The sequence below is a fragment of the Odontesthes bonariensis genome, chromosome 14 (genome assembly GCF_027942865.1).
Source record: "Odontesthes bonariensis isolate fOdoBon6 chromosome 14, fOdoBon6.hap1, whole genome shotgun sequence".
Lineage (NCBI taxonomy): Eukaryota > Metazoa > Chordata > Actinopteri > Atheriniformes > Atherinopsidae > Odontesthes > Odontesthes bonariensis.
In genome coordinates this window covers 20,250,031-20,263,135 of record NC_134519.1, presented here as the reverse complement: position 1 = coordinate 20,263,135, position 13,105 = coordinate 20,250,031, and the positions used below count along the sequence as shown (strand labels likewise).

The 13,105-nt window shown below is 44.0% G+C and overlaps 2 protein-coding genes across 2 annotated transcripts; both read right to left on the bottom strand.

Moving 5' to 3' along the window:
- Positions 1-319: 319 nt before the first annotated feature.
- On the bottom strand, positions 320-4,511 carry LOC142398329 (uncharacterized). The gene is made up of 5 exons (XM_075482290.1): positions 4,097-4,511; positions 3,053-3,140; positions 2,863-2,965; positions 2,480-2,729; positions 320-2,126 (listed from the first exon to the last, which is right to left on the bottom strand). Exons 1-5 carry the CDS (start codon positions 4,376-4,378, stop codon positions 804-806), a joined length of 2,046 nt encoding a protein of 681 aa, XP_075338405.1. The 5' UTR covers positions 4,379-4,511; the 3' UTR covers positions 320-803.
- Positions 4,512-5,391: 880 nt separating this feature from the next.
- Positions 5,392-11,564, bottom strand: LOC142399049 (uncharacterized). The gene is made up of 5 exons (XM_075483416.1): positions 11,145-11,564; positions 8,813-8,912; positions 8,627-8,732; positions 8,280-8,517; positions 5,392-8,021 (listed from the first exon to the last, which is right to left on the bottom strand). The coding sequence occupies exons 1-5, from the start codon at positions 11,424-11,426 to the stop codon at positions 6,609-6,611; spliced, it is 2,139 nt and encodes a 712-aa protein (XP_075339531.1). The 5' UTR covers positions 11,427-11,564; the 3' UTR covers positions 5,392-6,608.
- Positions 11,565-13,105: the final 1,541 nt, after the last annotated feature.

Below are 13,105 nucleotides of genomic sequence, written 5' to 3'. Positions count from 1 at the left end.
AGTGGAAATTCCAACAACATACCTCCATGCTCCCTAACAGCTGTGCTGACAAGCGGCGTGATTAATAACTGCACATAATGCTACGCTCCCTTTAAGGTCAACTAATCAGAATCAGGATCTCATTTTAAAGTTGAGACAGTGGGGAAATAAATACTAACTTTAAAAAAAAAAAAAAAAAAAAACTTGGAGTACTTTTCAAACAAATTCACGAAAACCTGCAAGAACAAAAAGGCTCATGAATCTGACACTGAAAATGGACGATTCCAGCTCGCAGATGATCGGGGAAAAGTTTTGCATCAACTGATTCATCTGCCAGATGTTGATAATAGAATTTTAATGATCAGGAACAATGGAGCAGAAATGCAGGCGAACTTGGAGATAAAAAAAATTAAAGGGTAATGTTGACTCCAGGCCAAACCACATTTGAGACAGGTGAGGATAAATCAACTTGAAAACAAAATCAACGCCTGGAAGGTCTTAGGGGGACTATGTCATGTTTCAGAGTCTTGTGTTTTGTTTTGTTTTTTTGCAACATGAATACCTTTAAAAAGAGAAAAAAAAAATAAAGACAACGACGCTCCAGCACACATATAGTTACAGTACAATGGATGCACAAAGAGATGTGGCTCTTTTACAGCAAGTGACCTTTCTCACGTTCTTACACTGTACGTGGTGGTACTGGGGAAGTAAAAGAACTGAAAAACGTTTATTCACATAGAACAGGCACTTATCATCCTGACAGTTTCTACCCAGGTCCAGGTTGGTGGAAAAGGAGCTCTATAATATTTTTTAGCTCAATGTCTTTAAGCGTCTTCGACTACCTGAGTCTTCCTCGGTCTTCCTCGGTGCCCGTCTGGGCCCTTACTGTCGTTTTTACAGACGCGCCTCTTCTTAATTTCAGTTGGGTCAAAGTCAGAGTCCGAGTCGGGACTTTTTGGCCTCCTTCTTGATCTCTGTGCGCCCACGGTCACTTCTTCTTCCTCCTCCACCTCTGTAAAGTCAAACGACTCCTCACTTTCTTCATCACTTGACTGCATTCTCTTCGACGTCCGTCCCTTAACGTTCGCAGCCTCCGTGTCTAAACCCTGACCTTGCATTTTTTCGTCAGCGCTTCTCTTCGGCCTTCCTACGGGTCTCCCCGTGCGAGCCCTTCTCCTCTTCGGTGGACACTTTCTCCTCAACTGAACCTCTTCTTCTGCGTCTTGCTCCTCTTCTGCGTTGTCGGGCTGAGAGTCCGCACTCGTCTTCTTCCCATTACCCTGAGCGTCGTCGCTGTCTTGTTCCCTTTCGTTTTGCTTTTTCCTTTCATGGCCAGAGCCCGGTGTGTGGTAACGCTGGACGTGACTCTTCAAGCTCACGTTGTGATTGAAGGATTTGTCACAGTGCTGACAGCTGTAAGGCTTCTCCCCTGTGTGCAGGCGCATGTGGGATTTCAGGTGGTTGGACTGCTTGAAGCCGCGCTGGCACACTGAACACTTGTACGGCTTTTCTCCCGTGTGCACAAATAAATGTCTATGAAGAGCAATCTTACGTGGAAATACAATCCCACAAAAATGACACTGAAAATGCTCTGGATCTCTGTGAACTCTCAGGTGGATTCTGCGAGCCCCGTTTTTGGCAAAGGTTTCTGAACAGTCTGGACATTTATAGGGCTTCTTTTGAGTTAGGTGGGTCTGCTCGTGAGCGATTTTGTCTGTTTTTGTTTTGAATGTCACATTGCAGTATTTGCACGGATGCTCGTAGTTTTCATCATGGACTCTGCTGTGAATGCCTAGATAGATCTCGTTGACACACCTCTTCCCACAAATATTGCACGAGTAGGGCTTAATTTTATGCTCGCACGCGTGAGGTTTTCGCCTATCGAAAAACCTCCCACAATCCGTGCAGAGCTGTCTGTATTTGGGGAGGGGTTCTTCCTCTTCATATGAGCTCTCCTCCTCAGAGTCAGACATCAGCTGGTCATACAGTACAATCTCCTCTGTGGGCTGCCAGTCCTCGTCCGAATCAATGTCTTCTGGACCACTGGATCCATCAGACTCCTGCATGGGATCACTCTCCTCACCAATAACTTGATCAATCTGAGGGACCCCGGTGACTCTGCTCTGCTCATTGCTTGTAGACACAGTCTGGGGAGGACAAATTGACAATGGGTAAGGGCGCCATCTAATACTCTAAAAACAAAAATGTAGACTGCAAATCAAAAGCAGAAGCAACTGGAGCACTGTGATTTCTATCCAGCCACATGGTGACTTCATAAGAAAAAGCAAAGACGTGCTCAAATATAATCAAGACATACAAAACAGACAATATGTTGCATGTCTTTTGTGACATTTTTTTCCTCAATGAACCAGTCACAAACAAAGCATTATCTTCGGATAAAAGGAAACGCAGGGCTGCTTGACTTGTTTTGAGGAGTTCACAATTTGGAAATGAAAGAAGCCAACCGAGTAAGACTGAAAGAAAACCAACAAAAACTAACCTCCAAAGATATCTCTGTACGTTCTGTCAGATGAACATCTTCAGCTGCTGGAATGCCAACGTCGGACAGATTTTTCCACTGCCGTCGATAGTCGCACTGCAGGCACTGCTGGTTCAGGACAAACAGCACACCTTGGACCACCTTCTCTGCCTTCACTTCAGAATGACACAAAGGGCACTTGCTCCTGAACAGCCGGAGGAGCCGTTTCTCATTCACCACATATTGGCCTTTCTCTTGAAGAAGTGCAACTCTGAAAAGGAATTTTACACGAAAACGTTTCAGGATGCAGCTTCGGTACAAACCAAAATTGGACAAAAAAAACGCAAGCGTTAAACCTGAGTCCGGATCCGATCTTGCAAGAAAATGTCCAAAGGGGAACTTACTTTTTCCTGATGATATCGAGGTTGTCAATCTTTTGCAGCATCTGATTATAATCAGAGGTGGAAGAATCGGAAGTGTAACACGACCCAGGGCTTGCTGGAGCGCCTGTGATATACAGTTTGTTACTTAGATTAGAAAATGTCATTTGTATGCAAGTCTTTTTTTGATGAACTACAAAGTAAAGTTTCTCACTCCTGATGCTGGATGTCTCTTCTTTCATAGGTGTTGGACTGGGACATGTTTCAAGTTGTTCACATTGAGGAGCAACATCAGTGGGCTCCTAAACAAAGTAGCAGAACAGAAAAAGACAGGGGTGGGGGTTAGCAAACGGAACCATACTGTTTGATACGGGTCGTTCCATTAAAGGCATCTTACTTTGACACTTATGCTGTGACCCCAAACTCCTAAAACACTGAGACAATGTGTAAAAAATAAATAAATTAAAAATTAATCAAGAAAAGAGTGGAACACACAAAGTACATTGAATGGTGAAAACGAGACATTTTGCTATGTCGGGAAAAATATTAGCCCATCTTAAACTTGGTGGCAACAAGACATTACAAAAAAGTTGGGACAGAGGCAACAACAGCCTGGAAAAATAAGTAGTTTACCGAAAGAAGATAAAGTGTTTAGGAAAAGACGCGAGGCTACGGGTGGTGCATGGGCCTCATTTTGTCCCAACTCTGTGAACTGGCTGCAGGTTTGACAGCCTGTACAAAAGATGATCCCTGATGGGGCTTGCAGGTGCACCACCTGTCATGCCACCTGTCACTGTTTTTTTTCTTCTTATAAAACTGTCAGTTGCAGCCTATAAACCAGGTCATATTGATACTATCCTTTTAATTTCCTACAACTACTTTAATCTACAGCTGGCAAGAGTTATTGGCACTATGGCTCTGGCTTAGGTTTAATGATTAGGTCTGTTGTGTCAAGTTATGCCGCTCAAGCTTTGGAATATTTCACCTTGTGAAAGAAAGCAAACGTTTTCCCAGGTGTCGCAAACGACATAGCTTTACGTCACTTCAAGACGTAAGTCGATGGTTACGCTTCTCAACAGTAAAAGGCGCCAAAGCGGAGTAGAAGTTGGAGCATAAAACACAAAATAAATCCTTTTCAGGCCATTTGTTGTGCCAAAAGTGTCACGTTTACTTTTCTATTCCAAGTGCTTGAAGCACTGATGATTGGGGACATCTGGGCGCGAGCATTATCTTACAACGCAACTTGGTAACACCTCACCTCTTTCAGCTCGGGTTCCTCAGGCTCTGCTTTGATGCAGACCGACGGGACAGCACCACACTTCAGCTGGGCAGTGCCTGGTGCAGCACTCGGGTTTATAAAACAGTCGCATGTAAAGTGCTCACGACAAACACTGATATCGGTCCATGACGATTCTTTAAGTCGTTGGCCGTTGACATCGAAAAGAAACTGAACCCATTCCAGTCTCTTCTCTGGGTCCTCTGGTAACATGAAGCGCCGCGCGCTGCGACGCCACGAGTCACATCCGACGACGGAGCACATCTTGGATTTTAGTCTCGGGCGCCAAGGTGTGCTGTTGTACACTTACATGTGCGCTGCGGTGCACCTTTCACCGACTAGGCCCAATAAACACGAGCTAACAGCTAACCACTTTTTCTACAGCGGTGGTGGCAGCTTGGTGGTGGGCGGAGTTTCACGTTGAGGTGCGCGCGGTTTAGTGTCAGGGTTACACCGGTGTAACGTCAAATATTGTAACCCATCACAAATTGCAAACTTCAGTGGAACTACCACTGCGGAGGAATATTGACATACTATTTCCTATTTTAGCATAATACATAGTTTATAGCTGTGCTCACCAATTGTGACCCATGATGTTTAACTATTACAAAGACGGTCACACATTTGGACAAAGTAATTGTCATTTTTGCAACTGTGTGCACCAGAAACTAATTTTAAGTACCTTACGACTGGATTCTATGTATGGACGTTTGTAGAAAAATGTAAAGAATAAAATAAGTTTTACAAAAGGCAGCAATTCTTATATCGATTGCACAGTATTGAACCCAAGATATATCATGTCTTGTCAAGTGTTTTCCATTGCTAATAGACATTTTTGCATTCAGGCAAGCTTTTTGCAAAGAGCACGGTTACAACCCCCTACCATCACACACCCTGGTTTTTAGCCTTGATGCTAATAACTCTGGATGGCTCTCCGTGTCTTTGATTAAGATCACACAGCATCCATTTCTTAAAAAAAAAAAAAAAAAGATGTGAAATATCTATTGGTCTGACGCTTCATCCCAGATGCCTCCGAGCCGAGAGGAGTCTATGCTGTCTCTGGACAAGATTAACAAAAGGCTTCTTTTTTGCACAGTAAAGATTTAGTTGCTTCTTGTTAATGTAACTCAGTATTGTGGGGCTTAAAGATTTCTCAAAGTGATCCCTCGCCCGTGTGGTTACTACAGAGCTGTCGATGAACGTTGCTCCTGGTGCAACTCTGTTAGGGATCCAAGATCACTCTTAAGACTTACGTTTCAGTTTGGTTTTTAAGAAGCATTTAATTTGAGCCAATGATTTGACAATAGGAGGAGATTTTATATCTCAATTGATTATCTCATTTTCTAGGGTTTTTAAGATTTGACGAACTATTGTAAACTTAGAACACTTGTAAGAACAATGCCCAAGCGAGACGTTAAAAGGGTAAATCATTACTGTACTAGCAATACAAGAAGCCACAGCAGAAATACATTCTTACACCTTTAAGACAATAACAGAGCTACAGATACTTGGCATTTAAGTTCTTCTTGTTATCTGGTTGTCAGCAAACTTCAGAAGCAGCGTTAAAACATTTTATCATCTTTGTTGTTAGCCTGGCTGACGCGTCCACAATCTCGATGAGATGGTGGTCTGGGAACTAGGTGTGCATTTTCTCGTATTTGAGGCGTGGTTTACGAATGCCTAGAGCCGTTTATTGGGCGCTACGAATGTCTATCAAAAGGCGTCTGGTTCTTCCCATGCTGCTTTGCGCGCGATTCATAGCCAATTGTATCACTTATACCAGATGACGACAGAAATTCGACGAGGAAGAAGAAGAAAAAAAAGTAAAATAAAAGTAAACTTGCGCTCTAAGCTACTTAAAACACTTTCTACGGCTGCATCGAACGGTAACGTTGTGTCCGCTGCCATGTTGGATTAATACTCTACAAGCTTCGGTGTAGCGCATAGACGTCGTCATCGTCTTGCTGCCCCCCCCGTTCTGTGATTGGTTCCCAAACTCAGGCAAAAATAAGGGCGGTGGTTTCCAGGCTGACTTTGCAGTGAGAATGAAATCGCGCACAAAGCAGCATGGGAATTCCCAGGCTACTTTGTTGTCACAATAGTACTGAAAACTCAACTCTTCCAAGGACTGGGAATTTTGTACAACAGTCAATTTACCTGCCCTTAAAGTACACAACAACGTGTGAGATTCATTTTCTAACGCATTAGCTTCAACCGTCACATTACACTGCAGTTTAGTGACAAACTGAGTACAAACAGAACAGAAAGGCGACCAAGCATTTAAAATCAGCTGTGTTCTGTATATCCACTCTGAACACATGGTGCAGCACACACATCAGTGGCACGGTATTCTGAAAAGGAAAATGCTTCTCTTCACTTTAAAAAGAAAACACTCAGAACATTAACCAGTGCTTACATTTGTTAGTATGAAAACAGCTTTCTGGGCAAGCAGTCCAGTTCTGTATAGATGCCAACTCCATGTCTTTTGTTTTCATTATGAAATCCATTCTGCAGCTGTCTTAATTTCAAGTCTTGACTTCACCAGATTTTTCCTTGGCCTTCCCTTCCGCTTCCCTAACCTTTTGCCCTTATTCTGGTTGCTGCTCCTCTTCTTCTTCTCCTCCTCCTTCTTCATCTTCATTACGGCTGGTTTAAAATCAGAGTCAAGGTCAGAATCTTCTGGTCTTGTTCTTGGTCTGGCTTTGTTCTTTATTGTCCTTTTGCACCTCTCCTGCTTTGCACAATCGAAGGACGTGTTGCTGTCAGATGGTTCCTCCTTACTTTCTTCATCAGTGCGGTGTTTTCTCATTTGAGTCTTCCCACGTGATTTTCTAGTCCCAGTATCTGAACCCTGACCTTCCTCTTGCTCCTTCATATCGGCTTTTCCCGAAATAGAACTCTTAGGTCTTCCTATGGGTCTGCCTGTGCATTTCCTTGTACTTTTAGGTCTGTCCATGCATCCCATCAGCACCCCGTCATCTGTATCTTGTTCCTCCTCTACACTGTCAAGCTCTGACTCTGCATCTCTCTTGTTCCCATTGCTCTGTGCACCATCAGTGTCACTTTTGTGTATTGCGTCTTTCTTCTGTTTAGGTGCATGATAACGCTGGACGTGACTCTTCAAGCTCACGTTGTGATTGAAGCATTTGTCACAGTGCTGACACTTGTAAGGCCTCTCCCCTGTGTGCAGGCGCATGTGGGATTTCAGGTGGCCCGTCTGCTTGAAGCCACGCTGGCAAACTGAACACTTGTACGGCTTTTCTCCTGTGTGCACCACTGAGTGTCTTTGGAAAGCCACAGGCCAACGGAATTCAATGCCACAGACGGGACATTTTAACTGCTTCGGCCCTCTGTGGTCTTCAAGATGGATTCTGCGCTCCTTGTGCGTGGGAAATGTCTCCGGACAGTCTGGACATTTGTAGGGCGTATCTTGCGTTAAGTGGATCTGCTCATGAGTGATTTTGGCCGCCTTTAACTTGAACGTAGCATAGCAGTATTTGCAGCGAAACTCATAGTTTTCGTCGTGGATTCTGTTGTGAAGATTCAGAGCATGCTTGTTAACACACCGGCTTCCACAAATGTTGCAGGAATAGGGCCTCACTTTGTGCTCACATGCATGAGGCCGCCTTCTGTCAAAAAACGTTCCACACTCTGTGCAGAGCTGATTGTACTGGGGGGTGAGTGCAGAGTAACAATCATTGTAGTTGTGTTCCACTTCGGATTTCTCACTCGGTTTCACATGGAACAGTTTTACTGGGAAAACGCCCTTCGCCGGCCTCCAGTCTTCATCTGAGGACGTGTCAACGGGATCACTCGATTCATCCATGGAGTCGTTCTCCTCATCGATGACAGCAACAACCTCCGGAACCTCTGAGATGCTGCTGGAGGATTCATCGCCTGGTGCTGCCTGGGACACAATGACAAGAGTAAATGGTGTGTGTGTGTGTGTGTGAGGGGTTAATCTGTCAGACTAATACGTTTTTTAAAATGCCATCAAATCAGACTAAATGCAAAGATCAATTATTCTAAGTTCAGAAAAGTAATCTGAACAGGACCCTGCAGAGCTTCACATAAAACAAATATTACAGAAAAGTGTAGGTTGTGTAGCTTTCCCATCTGCATTTCTACTTAACCAGCAGTGTTTGTCTGACTACTGATGTCCTACCTCTAAAGAGACCTTTGCACCTTCCCTCAAGTGTCCATCTTCAGCTGCTGGGACGCCTCCACGGACCTGGCTTTTCCAGTCACACTGAAGGCACAGCTGGTTCAAGATGACGACTACGCCACGAGTGACCTTGTGCATCTTGAGTTTCCCTCCGCACGACGGACATCTGCGGCTGAACAGCCGGAGGAGGCGCTTTTCGTTCACAGGAAAATTGCCTTTTGTCTTTAAAAGCGCAGCTCTAACAAGAAAGCTACAATCAATTATTAAAACACCACAGAACTGTGAAAAATTTCCACAGTAAAGAAAACATAGAAGAAACTTTAAAGGTTTAAAGAAAGAAACCTTACTTTTCCTTCATCAAACTGGCATTCACGTTTTTTGGCTGCATCTGGCTACGAACAGATGGATCAGCTGAATTCGAGGCTCCACTTGGAACAAGGCCATTCTGAGAGACTGCAAAGTCAATCAAATATAAACATATTCTACAAAACACATCACTGATTTCGACATTTAGGATCATAGTTTATTTGTACCCATTGAAGTCGGCCTTGATTCTTCAGAGCAGGAATTTGATCCATCACATGCTTTGAGGGGATCACGCTGACTGACAGCTTCAGTGTAATCCGCAGGCTCCTACACAAGATGACAAAAGGAAAGCTGAACCAGTTCAGCTAAAATAACACACGATGTGTTAATAACTTGTGTTTGCTCTGCTTTGAAAAGCGGAAAGTCTGCATTAACACAGACTTTACCGTATGTATATTTACCAACAGGTAATTTCATGGTCATGTTGCCGGAAGAGTGGCATAAATTTTAATATCCAAGACTGAAATTAATTCGATAATTTTTTTTAGCATAACCATTAAAAAATAAATTGTTTTTCCATTTTATTTTGGATTCATAAAAATAAAATAAAAGAGAAGACTATAGCATCCCAATGACGGCCATATCCGTAAATTCAATGAAATATGGTGATATTCATCCAGGCTCACCAAAAAAAAAAAAAAAAAAAGCCAAAACATTCACGGTTTTCCACAACAGTTTAAAGGCGGGGTAGGGGATCTTTTTCTGGAACATTTTTTTACATATTGCTTGAAATACTCTTCACACCCTCATTGCAACCAATTAATTTAAAGTTTTGACACAAATATGAAAAGTTTTAGTGGCCTCTAGAACGTACAATCTAGGAAAAACAGTATCCAATCATACTGAACGGACCGTTCACAATGATTGGATACTAATGCCGTCTATCAAACTGCAATCTGCTCCTCCCTCCCCCTCCCCCTCCCCCTCCTTCCCCCTGTGCGCGTACCCTGCTCCGTGAACGTCCAGAAGCTTGGCAGGAAGCTAAACAAGAGCCAGCTTGGCTAGCACCTAGCATTATTAAACGTATAGTTAGCATAAACTAAATACTAAATACGGCAACGATCGATGCTTGCTGTCAGAACAGCGCTCATGCACCTTCGTGCTCGTGCGCGTTCATGTACTCTAGAGGCGTGCCTTCGGGGGAAAAGTGAAGAAAAGGGTTGGGACTTTTTACCGGTGTATTTTCAAAATGCAGCTTCGCTGGACTCAAAATCCAGGATCTCCTACCCTACCTTTAATTTTCTTTGCCCTCACAAGATCTCACGTTTTAGGTGAAAGAATACAATAATGTTTTGTCTTTGTTTAGAACTGATTTACTGGACACTGCAAATCACTGTCAATGAAACACAACACATTTAGTTTACTTTATTTTGTCATTTAAAAAACTTTGATTAAATATATATATATATACATCCATCCATTATCTATACCGCTAAATCCGTCGGTCGGGTCGCTGGGGGGCTGGAGCCTATCCCAGCAGTCAATGGGCAAGAGGCGGGGTACTATAAATATACATATATGTATATTTATTTGGCGTCTTTGGGTTACCATGGCTGTTGCTGCTGTCCTGTTTCTTCTCGAGCAAAGGTTGTGAAACCACCGGTGGGTTTTGCCTTCTGTGTCTGATGGGAATATCAGTAAGATCCCGCTTTTTCTCGTTGTTTAAGGTAATTAAGATTACTTTATTGTAATGTACACACGAATGTTAACGCGAAATTACTCCACATCCAGGTTGGCTCCTGTTGAACACACGTGCACACGGTCACACACTCATTGAGACAGATGCCACATACTGGAGCGGTGGGCAGCCATTAACAGAGCCCGGGGAGCATGGGGGTAAGGGTGCCTTGCTCAAGGGAACCTCAGCCGTGGCAAGGAGGTGGACTACCACCCCTACAGCTGTCAGTCCATCAATCTTTTTGAGCGGCGAGTGGGAATCGAACCACCGACCTTCCGGTTATTGGACGACATTACCACGGCTGCCCCAACCAGGTAAACTGGTCGAACAAGTTTTTGAAGTGTGTTTAGGATCTTTACCCTTTATAAAGTCGTAAGTAATCCTAATCTTCTAAAAATTGCATTTTTTGTAAATAACCTTCGCAGACTATTGTTCGGTTTCCCCTCAAAATGTGCTGTTCCTGACCTGAACTGACTTCATTTTTCTCTCGCCAGTGTAATACTCTCTGTGACACTGGCTGAAACACGAGCCCAAACCATGATAGGTTGACTACAATATTAACGCTTCATTTTCAACTTTATGACTTTTGTTATTTGTAACCGACCCATGTTGCTATTCACAGCACCAAAGTTTCACTGCGGCTGGCCGAGCTGCAGCAACTCGTTGCAGCGCCGTAATGATGCGCTTATCAGCGCAGTTAGCTTCCGGGATTACAAGTTGTGAGGCCGTCTGTTTACTTATGGGTTTATATGGTCATCATTCTCGATGACAAAACCCTCAACGTGCGGCGATGCACGTGTCAGTGTGACTGCATCTCTCACCCCACATCCAGGGCTCCCCGCAGGTTTGTCTGGTCCTGAGCTGACACACAGTGACGGGACAGCGCCGGGCTTCAGCTGCACCGCACCAGACACGTTACCAAAACAGTCCCCTGCGAAGTGTTCACTGCAAACAGTGATATCTGTCCAGGATGATTCTTTAAAACGCTGCTTGTTGACTTTAGCTATAAACAGGACCCACTCCAGTCTCCTCTCTGGGTCCTCAGGCAACTTGAACCGCGGCGGGCGGCGACGCCATGAATCACATCCAACGACTGAGCACATCCTGGATTAAAGGTTCGTCTCTTTGGCTCGTAAACTGCGCGCAACTGTCAGCAAAAGTTGATGAAGACCGTTTTTAGAACTGGATTAACATTTTTAACAGCAGCACCAAGCCAATTTAGCTAGCTGTTTTCATCGTGGCTGAAGGGGCGGGGTTTGACGGGCGGGTTCGAATGATTTGTTGTTGGGCGTACACCGGCTTCTACAAGCGCAGTCTTTACCGTTACCTTTACATTAGTTATTAATACAAAACAAAATATAAAACTGCTAGGTTTACAGGACTGTAATTGTAATGCATGTTTTTGTTTGTTTGTTTTTAGGTAAAAACACACTGTCTTCAATAGAGGTGGAATGTAACCAGTAGCCCCGAATTTGGACTGTTTTGCTCCTTTTCACCCACTACTTGAATATAACAACTTAATGGTTGCAATTTAAGAATTCAAAAGTCAAATAAATAAGTCAATTTCTTTATAAATCTTAACTTTTATCCACAGTAAAATTCATCATTTAGCTGCGTTCGTCTGAAATGTTTCACGACCAACTACTTCCTTCGCCTTCCCTCGCATTTCAAAATTCGATTCCACAGAAGCGACATTTTAATTCCAGGGAGCCTCTGTGGTCTTCAAGATGGATTCTGCGCTCCTTGTTTGTGGCAAATGTCTCTGAGCAGTCTGGGCATTTGTAGGGTTTCCCCTGAGTTACATGGAGCTGCTCATGAGTGATTTTGTCCGCCTTTAACTTGAACGTAGCATAGCAATATTTGCAGCGAAACTCGTAGTTTTCGTCATGGATTCTGCTGTGAAAATTCAGAGCAACCTCGTTAACACACCTTTTCCCGCAAATGTTGCAGGAATAGGGCCTCACTTTGTGCTCACATGCATGAGGCCGCCTTCTGTCAAAAAACGTTCCACACTCTGTGCAGAGCTGATTGTACTGGGGGGTGAGTGCAGAGTAACAATCACTGTAGTTGTGTTCCACTTCGGATTTCTCACTCAGTTTCACATGGAACAGTTTTACTGGGAAAACGCCCTTCGCCGGCCTCCAGTCTTCATCTGAGGACGTGTCAACGTGATCACTCGATTCATCCATGGAGTCGTTCTCCTCATCGATGACAGCAACAACCTCCGGAACCTCTGAGATGCTGCTGGAAGATTCATCGCCTGGTGCTGCCTGGGACACAATGACAACATTTGGTAGAGGGGTGGGGGGTATTAATCATTGTAATTATTGGAAAGCTCAAGTACAGAAAAAAAACAATCCGAGTGTGACATTTCAGATGTCAATTAGATTTCATTTTATCTGTCAAGAGAAATCATCCATCCAAAGCTATGGCTGGGGATTTTCTATTTTAAATCTGCAGAGCGATACCTCAAGTCCCCCAGAAAAGGCGAGGTCTAATAGCTCATGTGTTCCCTGTGGAAGATTGGAGAACCCAATCCTGATCATTGACGGGGTGAGGCTGTGCAGCTATTATTCTGTGGAACTAGTGAAATGCGAGGCCAGCACGCCTTACATTGAGAAGTTAGCCGGGGGCTATCGAGGACGAGCAGCCGTCCCCCGGGCTGAGCAAGTGGCTGCTAGCAGCGGTGACTTCTCACCTGAAACATGGCATGCGTGTTGCGTGTGATTTGAAAGAACGAGTGCGTCGAGGCTGCGTGAGTATCCACACCACCGACCTCTCT